The sequence below is a fragment of the Scyliorhinus torazame genome, chromosome 18 (assembly GCF_047496885.1).
Source record: "Scyliorhinus torazame isolate Kashiwa2021f chromosome 18, sScyTor2.1, whole genome shotgun sequence".
In the NCBI taxonomy this organism is placed as follows: Eukaryota; Metazoa; Chordata; class Chondrichthyes; order Carcharhiniformes; family Scyliorhinidae; genus Scyliorhinus; species Scyliorhinus torazame.
The window spans coordinates 74,978,607-74,999,350 of NC_092724.1; the positions used below are offsets into that span (position 1 = coordinate 74,978,607).

General features: G+C 47.3%; 1 protein-coding gene across 2 annotated transcripts in view; it reads right to left on the bottom strand.

Annotated features, from left to right (window-relative positions):
* ndc80 (NDC80 kinetochore complex component) overlaps nt 1-20,744 on the bottom strand; it is a 225,356-nt gene that overhangs the window by 66,031 nt on the left and 138,581 nt on the right. For both annotated transcript variants that reach the window (XM_072482927.1, XM_072482926.1), the window contains one exon: nt 10,735-10,879. In XM_072482927.1, the coding sequence (XP_072339028.1) occupies nt 10,735-10,879 (145 nt within the window). The remainder of the gene's footprint in view (nt 1-10,734; nt 10,880-20,744) is intronic.

Sequence of the window (20,744 nt, forward strand, 5' to 3'; positions counted from 1 at the left end):
GTTAACAGTGCCCCCAAACTCATGTCTTTACATGAGGCCACCTCCCCCGCTCCCATACCGACCCCTCCCCCACTACCCATTTCCTGACCATTGCTATATTCGCCGCAAAATAATAATTTGGAAAATCCAGCCCCCCACCCCTACTCCAGCAACACCTACCTCATTCGCGGGTTTAGCCCGCCCAACCAAATCCCGAGATCACTGCATTTACTTTTTTAAAGAACGCCTTGGGATAAAAATTGGAAGGCTCTTGAGCGCATCCCATCTCTGAAAGTCCCCCCATAGCTGTTCTACCAGCAAATCCAAATTCAACTTGTGCAGCAGCTCCCACTCCTGGATCCTGGGATTATATTCATTGGAGTTTAGGAGGTTATGGGGAGATCGAATAGAACATAGGACATAGAAAATACAGCACAGAACAGGCCCTTCGGCCCACAATGTTGTGCCGAACCTTTGTCCTAGATTAATCATAGATTATCATTGAATTTACAGTGCAGAAGGAGGCCATTCGGCCCTTTGAGTCTGCACCGGCTCTTGGAAAGAGCACCCTACCCAAACTCAACACCTCCACCCAACACCAAAGGCAATTTGGACATTAAGGGCAATTTATCATTGGCCAATTCACGTAACCCGCACATCTTTGGACTGTGGGAGGAAACCGGAGCACCCGGAGGAAACCCACGCAGACACGGGGAGGACGTGCAGACTCCGCACAGACAATGACCCAATCCGGAATCGAACCTGGGACCATGGAGCTGTGAAGCAATTGTGCTATGCACAATGCTACCGTGCTGCCCTTAAGAACAAATAAATCTACACTATATCATTTTACCGTAATCCATGTACCTATCCAATAGCTGCTTGAAGGTCCCTAATGTTTCCGACTCAACTACTTCCACAGGCAGTGCATTCCATGCCCCCACTACTCTCTGGGTAAAGAACCTACCTCTGATATCCCTCCTATATCTTCCACCTTTCACCTTAAATTTATGTCCCCTTGTAATGGTGTGTTCCACCCGGGGAAAAAGTCTCTGACTGTCTACTCTATCTATTCCCCTGATCATCTTATAAACCTCTATCAAGTCGCCCCTCATCCTTCTCCGCTCTAATGAGAAAAGGCCTAGCACCCTCAACCTTTCCTCGTAAGACCTACTCTCCATTCCAGGCAACATCCTGGTAAATCTTCTTTGCACCTTTTCCAGAGCTTCCACATCCTTCCTAAAATGAGGCGACCAGAACTGTACACAGTACTCCAAATGTGGCCTTACCAAAGTTTTGTACAGCTGCATCATCACCTCACGGCTCTTAAATTCAATCCCTCTGTTAATGAACGCGAGCACACCATAGGCCTTCTTCACAGCTCTATCCACTTGAGTGGCAACTTTCAAAGATGTATGAACATAGACCCCAAGATCTCTCTGCTCCTCCACATTGCCAAGAACTCTACCGTTAACCCTGTATTCCGCATTCATATTTGTCCTTCCAAAATGGACAACCTCACACTTTTCAGGGTTAAACTCCATCTGCCACTTCTCAGCCCAGCTCTGCATCCTATCTATGTCTCTTTGCAGCCGACAACAGCCCTCCTTACTATCCACAACTCCACCAATCTTTGTATCGTCTGCAAATTTACTGACCCACCCTTCAACTCCCTCATCCAAGTCATTAATGAAAATCACAAACAGCAGAGGACCCAGAACTGATCCCTGCGGTACGCCACTGGTAACTGGGATCCAGGCTGAATATTTGCCATCCACCACCACTCTCTGACTTCTATCGGTTAGCCAGTTTGTTATCCAACTGGCCAAATTTCCCACTATCCCATGCCTCCTTACTTTCTGCTTACAAGAAACTTACAAGATAATGAATGGCTTAGATAGGGTGATCGTAGGGAAGTTGTTTCCATTAGCAGGGTAAACTAGGACCCGGGGGGCACAGCCTTAGAATAAAAGGGAGTCACTTTAGAAGAGAGATGAGGAGAAATTTCTTCAGCCAGAGAGTGGCGGGTCTGTGGAATTCATTGCCACAGAGGGCGGTGGAGACCGGAACGTTGAGTGTCTTTAAGACAGAAGTTGATAAATTCTTGATTTCTCGAGGAATTAAGGGGTATGGAGAGAGCGGGTAAATGGAGTTGAAATCAGCCATGATTGAATGGTGGAGTGGACTCGATGGTCCGAATGGCCTTACTTCCGCTCCTATGTCTGATGGTCTTATGGTGGGGCAGGCAATAAACAAATAAATAACGGATGCAGGTAGAAATGGTACAGCAGTTATCATGGGGGATTTTAATCTACATGTCGATTGCTTTAACCAGGTCGGTCAAGGCAGCTTTGAGGAGGAGTTTATAGAATGTATCCGCAATAGTTTCCTAGAACAGTATGTAGTGGAACCTACAAGGGAATAAGCAGTCCTAGATCTGGTCCTGTGTCATTACACAGATAGGATTGATTCATGATCTCATAGTTAGGGATCCTCTCGGAAGGAGCGATCACAATATGGTGGAATTTAAAATACAGATGGAGGGTGAGAAGGTAAAATCAAACACTAGTGTTTTGTGCTTAAACAAAGGAGATTACAATGGGATGAGAGAAGAACTAGCTGAGGTAGACTGGGAGCAAAGACTTTATGGTGGAACAGTGGAGAACCTTCCAAGCGATTTTTCATAAGTGCTCAGCAAAGGTTTATACCAACAAAAAGGAAGGACGGTAGAAAGAGGGAAAATCGATCGTGGATTTCTAAGGAAATAAGGGAGAGTATCAAATTGAAGGAAAAAGCATACAAAGTGGCAAAGATTAGTGGGAGACTAGAGGACTGGGAAATCTTTAGGGGGCAACAGAAAACTACTAAAAAAGCAATAAAGAGTAAGATTGATTATGAGAGTAAACTTGCTCAGAATATAAAAACAGATAGTAAAAGTTTCAACAAATATACAAAACAAAAAAGAGTGGCTAAGGTAAATATTGGTCCTTTAGAGGATGAGAAGGGAGATTTAATAATGGGAGATGAGGAAATGGCTGAGGAACTGAACAGGTTTTTTGGGTCGGTCTTCACAGTGGAAGACACAAATAACATGCCAGTGACTGATAGAAATGAGGCTATGGCAGGTGAGGACCTTGAGAGGATTGTTATCACTAAGGAGGTAGTGATGGGCAAGCTAATGGGGCTAAAGGTAGACAAGTCTCCTGGCCCTGATGGAATGCATCCCAGAGTGCTAAAAGAGATGGCTAGGGAAATTGCAAATGCACTAGTGATAATTTACCAAAATTCACTAGACTCTGGGGTGGTCCCGGCGGATTGGAAATTAGCAAAAGTGACACCACTGTTTCAAAAAGGAGGTAGGCAGAAAGTGGGTAATTATAGGCCAGTGAGCTTAACTTCAGTAGTAGGGAAGACACTGGAATCTATCATCAAGGAAGAAATAGCGAGGCACCTGGATGGAAATTGTCCCATTGGGTAGACGCAGCATGGGTTCATAAAGGGCAGGTCGTGCCGAACAATTTAGTGGAATTTTTTGAGGACATTACCAGTGCGGTAGATAACGGGGAGCCAATGGATGTGGTATATCTGGATTTCCAGAAAGCCTTTGACAAAGTGCCACACAAAAGGTTGCTGCATAAGATAAAGATGCATGGCATTAAGAGGAAAGTAGTAGCATGGATAGAGGATTGGTTAATTAATAGAAAGCAAAGAGTGGGGATTAATGAGCGTTTCTCTGGTTGGCAATCAGTAGCTAGTGGTGCCCCTCAGTGTTGGGCCCACAATTGTTCACAATTTACATAGATGATTTGGAGTTGGGGACCAAGGGCAATGTGTCCAAGTTTGCAGATGACACTAAGATGAATGGTAAAGCAAAAAGTGCAGAGGATACTGGAAGTCTGCAGAGGGATTTGGATAGGCTAAGTGAATGGGCCAAGGTCTGACAGATGGAATACAATGTTGACAAATGTGAGGTTATCCATTTTGGTAGGAATAACAGCAAAAGGGATTATTATTTAAATGATGAAATATTAAAACATGCTGCTGTGCAGAGAGACCTGGGTGTGCTAGTGCATGAGGCGCAAAGAGTTGGTTTACAGGTGCAACAGGTGATTAAGAACGCAAATTGAATTTTGTCCTTCATTGCTAGAGGGTTGGAGTTTAAGACTAGGGAGGTTATGCTGCAATTGTATAAGGTGTTAGTGAGGCCACACCTGGAGTATTGTGTTCAGTTTTGGTCTCCTTACTTGAGAAAGGATGTACTGGCACTGGAGGGTGTGCAGAGGAGATTCACTAGGTTAATCCCAGAGCTGAAGGGGTTGGATTACAAGGAGGTTGAGTAGACTGGGACTGTACTTGTTGGAATTTAGAAGGAGGGGCGATCTTATAGAAACATATAAAATTACGAAGGGAATAGATAGGATAGATGCGGGCAGGTTGTTTCCACTGGCGGGTGAAAGCAGAACTAGGGGGCATAACCTCAAAATAAGGGGAAGTAGATTTGGGACTGAGTTTAGGAGGAACTTCTTCACCCAAAGGGTTGTGAATCTATGGAATTCCTTGCCCAGTGAAGCAGTAGAGGCTCCTTCATTAAATGTTTTTAAGATAAAGATAGATAGTTTTTTGAAGAATAAAGAGATTAAGGGTTATGGTGTTCGGGCCGGAAAGTGGAGCTGCGTCCACAAAAGATCAGCCATGATCTCAATGAATGGCGGAGCAGGCTCGAGGGGCCAGATGGCCTACTCCTGCTCCCAGTTCTTATGTTCTCACAGCACCAGGCAGCCCGGTTTGATAGCAACTTTGGGTAACTGTCAGTATGGAGTTTGTGTCTGCTTGTGTTTTTTCCGGGTGCTTTGGTTTCCTCCCACAGTCCAAAGATATGCAGGTTAGATGGATTGGCCATGCTAAATTCCCCATTAAGGTCGAGTTGCAGGAGTAGGGTGGGGAATTGGGCATAGGTAGGCTGGTCTTTCGAAAGGCCGGGTCAGACTCTATGGGCCCATCAAAATGTTGGATTCACACTCACTCTTGGAAGCTAGAAATAGATTCAGAAGAAATATCAAAAGCAACCATATATTTTCTTACAAATATTGCTACAGTTTGTGTGTATTTAATAACAGGACAAAATATGCTAAATGCATGAAAATTGTGTGATGTAGTAATGTTGATAAGAGCGCGGTTTTGCTGATTAGGGTGCCATTTACAGTGATGATTGAAGATTACCAAACATCAAGTTGTGTAGGAGGCAGAAATCACAAGCAAATAAGGAGGAACAGGAATACAAGAGAAAAATTAACTGATAACATGACTGTCAACTACTAGGAACATCTCACAACTAATTGCAGGAGCTGACAAAGAGCAATGTCAAATGTTCTGAGACTCATGGTACTGATAAACTGGCAGCACTGCTGCCTCACAGCGCCAGGCAGCACGGTAGCACAGTGGTTAGCACAGTTGCTTCACAGCTCCAGGGTCCCAGGTTTGATTCCCGGCTTGGGTCCCTGTATGTGCAGATTCTACACGTTCTCCCTGTGTCTGCGTGGGTTTCCTCTGGGTGCTCTGGTTTCCTCTCAGTCCAAAGATGTGTAGGCTAGGTGGATTGGCCATGCTAAATTGCCCTTAGGTTAGGTGGAGTTACTGGTTTACGGGGATAGGATGGAGGTGTGGGCTTAAGTGGGGTGCTCTTTCCAAGAGCCAGTGCAGAACCGATGGGCCGGATGGCCTCCTTTTGCATTGTAAATTCTATGAATCGAAGTAGCAAGGCTTGAATACTGAATGGCAAATTGTCCCAATGTACAAGAGAGCTCAGCTTTCAGAAAGCTTAACATTCAACACAACCATTGGTATGGAAAACACAAACTATACAAAAATGTCAGGGAACAGGCAGATATGATGTTCCAGGTGCGAGACCCCCCACAACCACTATTTGAAAAGCATCAGACAGGGAACAGTAAAATCACTCTGAAGTAGTGCGCTCACAATGCAAACAATTGTCAATATACCAGCTGCTGAGTGAGAACCCAGATGATGAGAAATTAATGGAGCTGCTTGAACCACTCCAGACCAGTAGCTCTAATGGCTCTTTCACCCTGATGGAAGCTCATTAATGGACATAGGCTCATTTATGGGAGACCCAGGCTCACCCATTAACCATCGCCTCCTTTATGTCAGGCCCAGAACTGAATCGTCAACCCATTTCTCACCTTTCTTCAAAAACAACGGGCTGTAAACCTATCCAGGCTGACACTGCAAAAAGCTGAACCAAGGACCCAGAACCCTTGGGCAGCACGGTAGCACAGTTGCTTCACAGCTCCAGGGTCCCAGGTTCGGTTCTCGGCTTGGGTCACTGACTGTGCGGAGTCTGCACGTTCTCCCCGTGTCGGCGTGGGTTTCCTCCAGGTGCTCCGGTTTCCTCCCACAGTCCAAAGATGTGCGGGTTAGGCGGATTGGCCTTGATAAAATTGCCATTAGTGTCCAAAAAGGTTAATTAGGGTTACAGGGATAGGGTGGAGAAGTGGGCTTGAGTAGGGTGCTCTTTCCAAGGGCCGGTGCAGATAGATGGGCCTCCTTCTGCGCTGTAAATTCTATGATAACCCTTAGGAGCGTTGACATACAGAGGGATCTGGGCGTTCAGGTCCATAGTTCCATGGAAGTGGCAATGCAAGTGGATAAGGTGGTCAAGAAGGCATACAGCATGCTTGCCTTCATCGGCCAGGGCATTGAGTACAAGAGTTGGCAGGTCATGTTACAGTTGTACAAAACATTAGTTAGGCCACATTTGGAATATTGCGTGCAGTTCGCTACACTACCAGGACGTGGACGCTTTGGAGAGTGCAAAGAAGGTTTACTAGGATGTTGCCTGGTCTGGAAGGGGATAGCTATGAGGAGAGTGAATAAACTTGGGTTGTTTCCGTTGGAAAGACGAAGGCCGAGGGTGACCTGATTGAGGTCTACAAAATTCAAAGGTATAAACAGGGTGAATAGTCAGAAGCTTTTTCCCCCAAGGTGGAAGACTCAATTACAAGGGACACAGGTTCAAGGTGAGGGGGGAAAAGTTTAGGTGTGATGTGCGGCGAACGTTTTTCATGTAAAGGGTGGTGGGTGCCTGGTATGCCTTGCCAGTGGAGGTGGTGGAGGCAGGCATGATAGCAAAATTTAAGATGCATCTTGTTAGACACCTGAACAGATGGGGAATGGAGGGATACAGATCTTTTGGGCAATAAGTAGTATGTCTAAATAAGGAATCTGGATTGGCGCAGGCCTGGTGGGCCAAAGGGCCTGTTCCGGTGCTTTTCTTTGATGAAAATTGGCTTAAAGGCAGAAGAGAGTCTTGGCATTAGCTATTTACATAAACAACTTGGAAATTGGAATTCAAAGTAAATTTTCATAATTTGGCAATGATTCCAAACTTTCAGGATGATGCTAATCCAATGGAGCAGAACGGCAGACAAGTGGTGTGAATTTAATACAGCAAAATGTGAAATGATGTACTTTAACAGAAGAAAAGGGAGAGGCAATACAGACTAAATTTCACAGTGCTAAAAAGTGTATGAGTCAGAGGGACTTGAGGGTTCACTTGTATAGGTCATTGAAAGTGACGTGACATCTTGAGAGAGCAGTTTACAAAAGGTATGGGATCTTGGGCTTCATAAATAGGAGGTCTCAAGTACAATGTAGGGAAGTTATGCTTCCCTGTATCAGGTTCACAAGAGTATTGTCCAATTTTGCCCACTACACTCCATAAGAACTAGGAGCAGGAGTAGACCATCTGGCCCCTCGAGCCTGCTCTGCCATTCAATAAGATCATGGCAGATCTTTGTGGACTCAGCTCTACTTACCCATATGCTTTCCTTTTCTGTTCAAAAATCTATCTTTGCCTTAAAAACATTTAACAAGGTAGCCTCAACTGCTTCACTGGGCAGGGAATTTCACAGATTCACAACCCTCTGGGTGAAGAAGTTCCTCCTCAACTCAGTCCTAAATCTGCTCCCCCTTATTTGAGGCTATGCCCCTTAGTTCCAGTTTCACCCGCCAATTGAAACTATCTTATCTATTCCATTCATAATTTTATATATTTCAATAAGATCCCTCCTCATTCTTCTAAATTTCATGCAGTATAGTCCCAGTCTACTCAGTCTCTCCTCATAAGCCAATCCTCTCAATTCCAGAATCAACCTAGGTGAATATCCTCTGCACCCCCTCCAGTGCCACTACGTCCTTTCTCAAGGCGACCAAACTGTACAGTACTCCAGCTGTGGTCTCACCAGCACCCTATGCAGCTGCAACATAACCTCCGCCCCTCTATAATGAAAGACAAAATTCCATTTGCCTTCTTAATTACCTGCTGCACCTGCAAACCAACTTTTTGCGATTCATGCACAAGGACACCCAGGTCCCTCTGCACAGTAGCATGCTGCAATTTTTTACCATTTAAATAATTTAAAAATATGATCATGACTGATCTCATCTCGGCCTCAATTCCACTTTCCTGCCTGCTCGCCATAACCTTTAATCCCATTACTAATTAAAAATCTATCAATCTCCTTCTCAAATTTATTTAATGTCCCAGCATCCACTGCAGTCTGGGGTAGTGAATGCCACAGATTCACAACCCATTAAGAAAAGTAATTTCTTCTCATCTGTTTTAAGTCTGCTAACCCTGATCTTAAAATAGATTGCCGCAAAAGAGGAAACATCCACTTTGTCAGACCCCTTTGAGATATACAAGATGCTAATTAGATCTCCTATCATTCTTCTAAACGCGAGAGGGTACAGGCCTAAACTGCTACCTCTCTTCACAAGACAAACCTCTCATCTCTGGAATCAATCGAGTGAACCTCCTCTGAACTGTCTCCAATGCAACTCCATCACTTCTCAAATAAGGGGACCAAAACTGTACACAGTACTCCAGGTGTAGTCTTACCAATGCCTTGTACAGTTACAGCACACTTCCTCACTTTTATGCTCTTATCTATTTTGCAATAAATGCCAAAATTCCATTTGCCTTCCTTATTACCAGTTATACCTGTATGCTAGTTTAGTGATTCACGCACGAGGACATCCAGCTCCACTCAGATGGTAAGTTGCCTTCCTATTTTTCCTACCAAAATGGATAACATGACACTTACCCATGTTAAACTCAGTCCGCCAAATTTTAGTCCACTCACCTAATCTATCCATTTACAAATTTATTTCTTTATTACAACTGGGGCAGCATGGTAGCATTGTGGATAGCACAATTGCTTCATAGCTCCAGGGTCCCAGGTTCGATTCCGGCTTGGGTCACTGTCTGTGCGGAGTCTGCACATCCTCCGGGTGCTCCGGTTTCCTCCCACAGTCCAAAGATGTGCAGGTTAGGTGGATTGGCCATGATAAATTGCCCTTAGTGTCCAAAATTGCCCTTAGTGTTGGGTGGGGTTACCGGGTTATGGGGATAGGGTGGAGGTGTTGACCTTGGGTAGGGTGCTCTTTCCAAGAGCCGGTGCAGTCTCGATGGGCCAAATGGCCTCCTTCTGCACTGTAAATTCTATGATAATCTATGATAAACTTACTATCCCACCTATTTTAGTGTCACCTGCAAATTTGGCTACAGAACCTTCTATCCCTACATCCCAGTCATTAATATAAATTGTAAATAGTTGGAGCCGGAGGACTGATCACTGTGGTTACATCTTGCCAACCAGAAAAAGGCCCATTTATCCCCACTCTCTGCTTTCTGTTGGTTAGCCAATCCTCTATCCAAGTTAATTAATTACCCCTAACCCCATGTGATGTGTGTATTAACCTTTCGTATGGTATCTTATCAAGTGCCTTCTGGAAGTCCAGATATACTACATCTACAGGATCCCTATTATCCATTTTGCTTGTTACATCTTCGAAGAACTTTAGCAAATCAGTCAAACATGATTTACCCTTCATAAAACCATGCCGACTCTGATGGATTGCATTTTGACTTTCCAAATGTCCGATTATTTTCTTAATGGATTTTAGATGTTAACTGGTCTATAGTCTTATTTTCTGCCTCCCTTTCTTTTTGAAGGATGTCATATTCGTTAGTATTTTTAGGTTGAAGGCTGGGGTTGTTCTTTGAACAAAGAAGGTTGAGGGGAGATTTGTTTGATGCGTACGAAAGATTATGTCTATGTTTGCCTAATGTGGACAATAATAATCTTTATTAATGTCACAAGCTTACATTAACACGGCAATGAAGTTACTGTGAAAAGGGACGCTGCTCCTGTTAGCTAATGGCATAAGGACTAGGGGACACAGGTTTAAGGTTTTGGCAAAAGATGGAGAGGTGGGATGTGAGGAAGAACTTGTTTTTTATGCAATGAGTGGTAACGACCTAAAACGCTCTCTCTATAAGGCTCCTGAATGCAGAAACAAATGTTTTCAGAAGGAAATTGGATGGGCACTTAAGTGAAATAAACTTCATGCTATGGTGCTCGAGTCGGTGAGTGGGACTAATTTAGTTGTTCTACAGAGAGCAGACATGGACTCGATGGACCTAATGGCTGCCTCCTCTGCTTTAATGGTTCTGAAATATGACCAATGCAAAAAGGAAAAAGGAGACTTAGAGTTAGATAGTTATTTTACAATTACCGCAGTAAGAATAGTTTAAAATTCTGATACACAGTTATTGGACAAAGTTGCAAATTTGTTACGAATTATTCTGCAGTGGAGTTGCAACATTTTACAATCAATGTTCAACAATTCCTTCCTTTCCAAAATTCTAATTTGAACTATAGAGATCAATACCTGCAGACTCAATTTCCTCTTTGATCCCTTTGGTTCTCTGCTCTAGAAGAGTTTTGTGCTGCTCCATTTCTTCAAGGTAGTTCTTGTATTTCTGTCGGTCCTTTTGCAAACTTGCTCTGGTTTTCTCCAGTGCCTGAACCCGGTCCTGAAATCAAAAGTCAAGTTCATGAAGAAATTCCTCCTTTATGCACTTTCTTCACTTGGCTTAATAATAATAATAATAATCTTTATTATTGTCACAAGTAGGCTTACATTAACACTGCAATGCAGTTATGGTGAAAAGCCCCTAGTTGCCACACTCCAGCGCCTGTTCGGGTACACAGAGGGAGAATTCAGAATGTCCAATTCACGTATCAACACATCTTTCAGGATTTGTGGGAGGAAACCGGAGCATTCGGAGGAAACCCACGCAGACACAAATGGGAACGTGAAGACTCCGCGCAGACAGTGACCCAAGCCAGGAATCGAACCAGGGGCCCTGGAGCTGTGAACCAACAGTGCTAACCATTGTGCTACCGTGCCGCTTAACCATCACATCCAACAACAGGGCAATGTTTACAATAATTAAACATTTTTAAAATCAATGAATGTAAGCATTGCTTGGTTTCTCGCAAATCTGCACTACCTTGGATAATGTACAAAACCGAACTTGTGTTGTCATGAGAAATTTTCAGGCTAAGGGCTAGGAGACAGGAAAAGCCACTGTATTGTGCTTTGTAATAGTGCATTGAGATCATCTTTGGAAACTTGGTAGCCTGTGCCTCATGGGCATCACCATACAAAGTACAGAACTAATCCATAAATAATTGTAATGATATTGAACTTGCAGCTTCCAATGCAAGAATAACACAATGGCCTCACATTTAGCACATACGCTACACGAATTAGCTCCAAGCTCTGACCACCCAATCAAAACCCAGCTCTGAAAACCCCTTCAAAACAGCCTGTAATACACTCATGGGATGGGGAGAGAGAGGGAGTGCGGGAGACTTTCAAAGCAAGGAAAAAAAACAGCAGTGTTATTGAACAAAATTTGACACCGAGCCACAGAGATTGTAGAGCAGATGTGCAAATGTTTGGTCAAAGAAATACGTTTTAACAAGTGTTGTAAAGAGAGAGAGAGAAGAAAAAAGACAGGGAGGAATTCCATAGTTTAGAATCTTGGTAGCTGAAGGCACAGTCACCAGCAGTGGAGAGATTAAAAATGAGGGCTATCGAGTAGTCAGAATTAGAGAATCCACAGATATCATCAGTAAGTGATAGGGCAGTGTCACGCTCAGTACAAGTATATTATTTTAACTTGTGAAAAAAAAATCACCGAGGGTAAGGAAATACACACATTTTGCACACAATCATCCTGATGAAAGACTGGTGCATGTTAGGATACAAGCAGATTTTTGGATGATATCAACTTCAAAGGTAGAATGTGACGGGTTGCTGGAACAGTCAAATCTAGAGATACAGCATTGAACATAGAACATACAGTGCAGGAGGCCATTCGGCCCATCGAGTCTGCACCGACCCACTTAAGCCCTCACTTCCACCCTATCTCTGTAACCCAATAATCCCTCCTAACCTTTTTGGTCACTAAGGGCAATTTATCATGGCAATCCACCTAACCTGCACGTCTTTGGACTGTGGGAGGAAACCGGAGCACCCTGAGGAAACCCACGCAGACACTGGGAGAACGTGCAGACTCCTCACAGACAGTGACCCAGCGGAGAATCGAACCTGGGACCCTGGCGCTGTGAAGCCACAGTGCTATCCACTTGTGCTACCGTGCTGCCCTGCACGGTAATTGGATGAGGATTTCAGCAGATGAATAGACCTAGGTAAAGTTACAGGAAATAAATGGACATTTGGTTGCACAGAACTAGAGTATTGCTGAGAAAATACACGTTGAAGCTTTTTGCCTTACACTCATTGGCACACTTCGCAAGAAACCTTGTTGTATATATACACTGGTCCCTTAAGGCACCAGGGCAGGTAGATACAGTGGTTAAGGTGGCATATGGTATACTTGCCTTTATTAGCCGAGGCATAGATTTTAAGAGCAGGGAGGTTATGCTGGAACTGTATAAAACTTAGTTAGGTCACAGCTAGAATATTGTGTGCAGTTCTGGAATCCCCATTATACGAGGGATATGATAGCAATGGAAAGGATGCAGAGGAGATTTATCAGAATGTTGCCTGGGCTGGAAAGTTTTAGCGATGAAGAGAGATTGGATAGACTTGATAAATACATGAATAGGATGGGAATAGAGGGATGCGGACCCCAGAAGTGTAGAAGGTTTTATTTAGACAGGCATCAGTGGACAGATAGTATTGAGGAAGCAGGGGGGGCTGCAGAAGGACTTGGACAGGCTAGGAGAATGGTCAAAGAAGAGGCAGATGGAATACAATGTGGAAAAGTGTGAGGTTATGCACTTTGTAAGGAGGAATGAAGGCATAGACCATTTTCTCAATGGGGACAAAGGGACTTGGGAGTCTTGGTTCACGATTCTCTTAAGGTTAGCGTGCAGATTCAGGCGGCAGTTAAGAAGGCAAATGCACTTCCGCTTGTGACCATGGAGTGATTGGACACAGAAAGAGCTGCTCCTGTTCAAAGTCAAAGAAAAGGGCGCTTTTTACCCAGATCCAGGTGGAATTTTGATGAAAAGGCGTAGGTGAATGTTAGAGGAGTAGTTTACCCCTGGAATGGTATGTCTTCTGATCACCGGACCCGGCAGAAAACAGTGAGAGGTTTGGCTGGGAAGTTGAAACTGTCTTGTGCTTTACAGACCGTCTCTTCCAGCATGCAGGCCGGGGAGGGGCAAGCTGTAAGGCCCCAGATACAGGAACTGATGACTTTTATCAAGGAGGAATTCCATAAACAGAGGAAAGAAATGCATGAGGATCATGCAAAGGCCATTGCAGAAGCTGTGGCACCCCTGAAGAGTACTTGGGAGTGAATGGAGGTGTTTGGAGGTGCAGGGGTCACAGATTCGGGAGATTGAAGGAGTGATCACGGACCACAGCGATCATGTGGTGGCTCTGGAGGCGGAGGTGGGGCTCCTAGGAGACCTTTGTAAAACGCTGAGGGCAAAGGTTGAGGAGCAGGAGAATACCTCGAGAAGACAGAACCTGCAAATAGTGGGCCTGCCTTTGGGAGTGGAAGGTGCGAGTGCCACGAGATACATCTCGAGGATGCTGGCAGAAGGGGTGCTAAATAAGGCACCTGAAGTTGACCGAGCGCATAGGTCTCTGAGGAAAAGGCCTAGAGCTGGGGAGCCGCTGCGGGCGGTGATCGTGAGACTCCATAAATTTGTGGAGAAAGAGGAAATTCTACGGTGGGCCAGGGAGAAGCGTAGCTGCAACTGGGAGGGAAATAACGTCCGGATTTATCAGGACATCGGAGCCGAGTTGGCAAAACGGCGGACAGGTTTCAACAAGGCCGAGGCGGTGCTGTACCGACGGCAGATCAGGTTTGGAATGCTCTACCCAGCGAAATTGTGGGTGACGTTAGGAGGCCGGGAGTATTCTTTCGAGACCCCAGAAGCAGTTGAAGACTTCATTAAGGAGCATAAACTGGGGGAGAACTGAGTGCATAATGCTTGGGAACCGGGTTGCTGGCACTATGTAATGGTCAGGAGCATGTTTGAAGTGGGTATAGGGATTGGGGGATTTTCACCCTTTTTTTGTGTGTGTGTGGTGGGGGGGGGTTCTGTTCAGTGTTGAGATTGTAAGGAGTTGTTGGGGTGAAACGTTTATGTGGGGTGGATGTTCCCATCCCCCCTCCTATTTTATGGGACTGTTTGTGTTTAACATCTGTTTATTTGCTTTTGGAGAAGGCTACCTGGAGTTCAGGAGAAGTCCTTGTTTGGGTGGGGGGAGGGTAAGGCCAGCAGGAGGCCTTCTTCTTGGAGCTGAGGAGTGGGTGGGGGGGGGGGGGGAGGGAGAGAGAGAGAGAGAGAGAGGGGGAGATCATCAGGATGTGCCTTTGGGCAGGGGCACTTAGCAGGTTATGCTGGTGAACGGAAGTGAGGTGGTGGGGGAGAAGGCCAAGAGGGGTGGCCAAAGGGGAAGGGGAAAAGCGGGGGTGGGGGGTGTTTCTGTGACGCGTCAGGGGGTGAGAGATGACACGGTCAAGGGCGAAGAAAGGGGCCAGCTGGGATGGGCTAGGTACAGAGTGGAATTAAAGTTAAGTGGGGAAGATGACGGACGGTAGAGGGGGTTGGAGGCGCAAGCCTCCGTTAAGGTTGGTAACGTGGAACGTCCGGGGACTGACTGGGCCGGTTAAAAGGTCGCAGGTGTTCGCGCACCTCAGGTGCTTGAAAGCGGGGTTGTCTTTTTGCAGAAGACACACCTTCACGTGAAGGACCAGGTTAGGTTAAGGAAGGGGTGGGTCGGGCAGGTTTTTTACTCGGGGTTTGATTTGAAATCGAGGGGTGTGGCGATTTTAATGAGCAAAAAATAAGATTTGTGAGTGCGAAGGAGGTGAGGGATCCAGGTGGGAGATATGTGATTGTGAGTGAGGTATTGGAAGGGGCACCGGTAGAGTTGGTAAATGTGTATGCCCCAAATTGGGATGATGTGGGTTTTATGAGGGGTTGCTGGCAGCAATCCTGGATTTGGCCACGTACCAGTTGATCATGGGAGGAGATTTTCACTGTGTCCTGGAGCCGTGGGTGGATAGATCGAGCCCCAGGTCGATGGGTAGGGTACGAGTGGCATGGGAGCTGGGGGGGTTTATGGAGAGGATGGGTATGGTGGATCCATGGTGCTTTCAGACCCCAGGGGCAAGGGAGTATCCCTTCTTTTCACGCGTCTATAAGGTGTATTCGAGGATTGATTACTTTGTAGTGAGTCGGGAGATTTTGGTTGGGGTGGAGGGGGCAGAGCATGAGGGGATAGGTCACTCGGACCATGCACCCCACTGGCTGGATATTCGGTTCAGTACGGGATGAGAGCAGAGGCCGGGGTGGAGGTTTGACTCGGGTTGTTGGCGGATGGAGGTTTTTGTGATAAAGTGCGGTTGGCGATTAGGGATTATGTGGAGTTCAATCAGAATGGGGAGGTGTCGGCGGGCATTTTTTGGGAAACACTGAAGGCAGTGGTCCGAGGAGAAATTATCTCATTTACAGTTCGTGCGAATAAGGAAAGGAGGGCGGAACATGACCGTCTAGTGAGCGAGATAGTGGAGGTGGACAGGGAATATTCGAGGGTGCCCACCGTGGAGCGATTGGCAAGGAGGAAAAAGTTGCAGGGGCAATTTGACATGCTGACAACAGGGAGGGCGGTAGGGCAAGAGGGGTGCAATCCGAGTATGGGGAGAAGGCGAGTCGCATGCTGGCGCACCAGCTGCGGAGGAAGGCTGCGTCCAGGGAAATATCCGGACTGGGGCTGGGGATGTGTCAGAACCAGGGAAGATGACTTCCGGGTGCGGCGATGACCAGCTGAGTCGCACGTTTCGGCAGCTCCCTGTGAAACGGACTTTTGGGCTCTTGATAGGAGCCCCAACGGCAATTTTAACGGCTGAAAACACCGTGCGGTAAACCAGAAGGGTGTTCCCCCTGGACACGGATGGAAAAAGGAGAGGAAAGTGGCCGGATTGCAGCGGATCCTTTGGAACAACGGCAAGGAAGGCAAGCAGAAACCAAGATGGCGTCGGAAGGTGGCAGTTTCATATGGGGCCCTGAACAACAAGAGTTTTTGAAACGCTGCGTGGAGGAGATAAAAAAGGAAATGAAGAAAGAGTTGTTGGCCCCGATACTACAGGCGATTGAAGGGCTGAAAGAGGAACAAAAGATCCAGGAGCAGGAGCTTCGGGTCGTGAAGGCGAAAGCAGCAGAGAATGAAAACGACATACAGGGCCTGGTGGTGAAGTCGGAGATGCAGGAGGCACACCAGAAACGATCTGTGGAGAGGTTGGAGGCACTGGAAAATAACGCAAGGAGGAACAACTTGAGGATTCTTGGCCTTCCTGAAGGTGTGGAGGGGGCGGACGTCGGGGCATATGTGAGCACGATGCTGCACTCGTTAATGGGAGTGGAGGCCCCGACGGGTCCGTTGGAGGTGGAGGGAGCATACCGAGTTATGGTGCGAGGACCGAGAGCAGGAGAAGCTCCCAGAGCCATAGTGGTGAGATTTCTCCGTTTTAAGGATAGAGAAATGGTCCTTAGATGGGCGAAGAAAACTCGGTGTAGTAAATGGGAGAACGCGGTGATCCGCGTCTATCAAGATTGGAGTGCGGAGGTGGCGAGAAGGAGGGCGAGCTTTAATCGGGCCAAAGCGGTACTTCACAAAAAAAAGATAAAGTTTGGAATGCTGCAACCGGCAAGACTGTGGGTCACATATCAAGGGAGGCACCACTACTTTGAGACGGCGGATGAAGCGTGGACTTTTATTGTAGAAGAAAAATTGGAATGATTGGACTACGAAAATGAACGTTTGGACAAAGTGGTGGGACGAGTGGGGGGGGGGGGGGGGGGGGGGGGGGCGAAGAGGGATTGTATGATTAATCCTGCGGTATGGTAACTTTTCTTTCTCCCACAGGTGGTGATGGGGGGAGGTGGGGAGGGAGAGGAGATGGGGCGTTGGCCATGGGAGGCGGGGCCGAGGGAGAGGCGCGGGCTTGGTTCCCGCGCTATGATAATTATGGCGGGAATAGAGAAGCAGGAAGGAGGGGGCGCTGCACGGGGCGAGCCGTGATCACGGGGGGAAGCCGAGGTCAGCCAGAGTTTGCTGACTTCTGGGAGCAACATGGGGGGAGTAATTACGCTAGCGGGGGGTCTAGCGGGGGTGGGGGGAGGGGGGAATTACTGGGTTGCTGCTGCTGGGGAAAGGGGGGAGTGGGTGCGGGAAAGGATGGGCGGGGGGGCACCGTCTGGGAGAAATACAGCCGCGTGGGAACTGGGCGAGAAGCTGGAAAAAGATGATGGCTAACCGGCAAGGGGGGGGGGGGGGTGGGAAGCCCCCCAACTCGGCTGATCACGTGGAACGTGAGGGGGCTTAACGGGCCGATAAAGAGGGCACGAGTACTCGCACACCTTAAGAAACTTAAAGCAGATGTGGTCATGTTACAGGAAACGCACCTGAAACTGATAGATCAGGTTAGGTTGCGCAAAGGATGGGTAGGGCAGGTGTTCCATTCGGGGCTGGATGCGAAAAACAGGGGGGTGGCTATATTAGTGGGGAAGCGGGTAATGTTCGAGGCAAAGACTATAGTGGCGGATAACGGGGGCAGATACGTGATGGTGAGTGGAAAATTACAGGGAGAGATGGTGGTGTTGGTAAACGTGTATGCCCCGAATTGGGACGATGCCAATTTTATGAGGCGAATGCTAGGACGCATCCCAGACCTAGAGACCGGAAAGCTGATAATGGGGGGAGACTTTAACACGGTGTTGGAACCAAGGCTGGATAGGTCGAAGTCCAGGACTGGTAGGAGGCCGGCAGCAGCCAAGGTGCTTAAGGATTTTATGGAGCAGATGGGAGGGGTGGACCCGTGGAGATTCAGTAGACCTAGGAGTAAGGAGTTCTCGTTTTTCTCCTATGTCCATAAAGTCTATTCACGCATAGACTTTTTTGTGTTGGGTAGGGCATTGATCCCGAGGGTGAGGGGAACGGAATATACGGCTATAGCCATTTCGGATCATGCCCCACACTGGGTAGACTTGGAGATAGGGGAGGAAACAAGAGGGCGTCCACCCTGGAGAATGGATATGGGACTAATGGCGGATGAGGGGGTGTGCTTAAGGGTGAGGGGATGCATTGAAAAGTACTTGGAACTCAATGACAATGGGGAGGTTCAGGTGGGAGTGGTCTGGGAGGCGTTGAAGGCGGTGGTTAGGGGGGAGCTGATATCAATAAGGACACATAAAGGGAAGCAGGAGAGTAAGGAACGGGAGCGGTTGTTGCAAGAACTTTTGAGGGTGGACAGACAGTATGCGGAAGCACCGGAGGAGGGACTGTATAGGGAAAGGCAAAGGCTGCATGTGGAATTTGACTTGCTGACCACAGGCACTGCAGAGGCACAATGGAGGAAGGCGCAGGGTGTACAGTATGAATATGGAGAGAAGGCGAGCCGATTGCTGGCACACCAATTGAGGAAAAGGGGAGCAGCGAGGGAAATAGGGGGGGTGAGAGACGAAGATGGAGAGACGGAGCGGGGAGCGGAGAGAGTGAATGAAGTGTTTAAGACATTTTATAAAAAATTGTATGAAGCTCAACCCCCGGATGGGAGGGAGAGAATGATGGAGTTTTTGGATCGGCTGGAAATTCCCAAGGTGGAAGAGCAGGAAAGGATGGGATTGGGAGCACAGATCACGGTAGAAGAAGTGGTGAAAGGAATTAGGAACATGCAGACGGGAAAGGCCCCGGGACCGGACGGATTCCCAGTTGAATTTTACAGAAAATATTTGGACTTGCTCGCCCCGCTACTGACGAGGACCTTCAACGAGGCAAAGGAAAGGGGACAACTGCCCCCGACTATGTCAGAAGCAACGATATCGCTTCTTTTAAAGAAGGAAAAGGATCCGCTACAATGCGGGTCCTACAGACCAATCTCCCTCCTCAATGTAGATGCCAAGGTCTTGGCCAAGGCAATGGCAATGAGAATAGAGGAATGTGTCCCGGGGGTGGTTCATGAGGACCAAACTGGGTTTGTGAAGGGGAGACAGCTGAACACGAACATACGGAGGTTGTTAGGGGTAATGATGATGGCCCCACCAGAGGGTGAAACGGAGATAGTCGTGGCGATGGATGCCGAGAAAGCATTTGATAGAGTGGAGTGGGATTATCTGTGGGAGGTGTTGAGGAGATTTGGGTTCGGAGAGGGGTATGTTAGATGGGTGCAGCTGTTGTATAGGGCCCCAGTGGCGAGTGTGGTCACGAATGGACGGGGATCGGCATATTTTCGGCTCCATAGAGGGACAAGGCAGGGATGTCCTCTGTCCCCATTACTGTTTGCACTGGCGATTGAGCCCCTGGCGATAGCGCTGAGAGGTTCCAAGGGATGGAGGGGAATACTTAGGGGAGGAGAAGAACACCGGGTATCTTTATATGCGGATGATCTGCTACTATATGTGGCGGATCCAGCGGAGGGGATGCCAGAAATAATGCGGATACTTGGGGAGTTTGGGGATTTTTCAGGGTATAAATTGAATATGGGAAAGAGTGAGCTGTTTGTGGTGCATCCAGGGGAGCAGAGTAGAGAAATAGAAGACCTACCGTTGAGGAAGGTAACAAGAGACTTTCGTTACCTGGGGATCCAGATAGCTAAGAATTGGGGCACATTGCACAGGCTAAATTTGACGCGGTTGGTGGAACAGATGGAGGAAGATTTCAAGAGATGGGACATGGTAGCATTGTCAATGGCAGGGAGGGTGCAGGCAGTTAAGATGGTGGTCCTCCCGAGATTCCTTTTTGTGTTTCAGTGTCTCCCGGTGGTGATCACGAAGGCTTTTTTCAAAAGGATAGAAAAGAGTATTATGGGTTTTGTTTGGGCCGGGAAGACTCCGAGAGTGAGGAAGGGATTCTTACAGCGTAGTAGGGATAGGGGGGGGCTGGCACTACCGAGCCTAAGTGAGTATTATTGGGCCGCTAATATTTCAATGGTGAGTAAGTGGATGGGAGAGGAGGAAGGAGCGGCGTGGAAGAGATTAGAGAGGGCGTCCTGTAGGGGGACCAGCCTGCAGGCTATGGTGACAGCCCCATTGCCGTTCTCACCAAGGAACTATACCACGAGTCCGGTGGTGGTAGCTACACTGAAGATTTGGGGACAGTGGAGACGACATAGGGGAAAGACCGGAGCACTGGGGGGGTCCCCGATAAGAAACAACCATAGGTTTGCCCCGGGGGGAATGGATGGGGGATATGGAATGTGGCAAAGAGCAGGTATAACGCAATTGAAAGATCTATTTGTGGATGGGAAGTTTGCGAGTCTGGGAGCGCTGACCGAGAAATATGGGTTGCCCCAAGGGAATGCATTCAGGTACATGCAATTGAGGGCTTTTGCGAGGCAGCAGGTG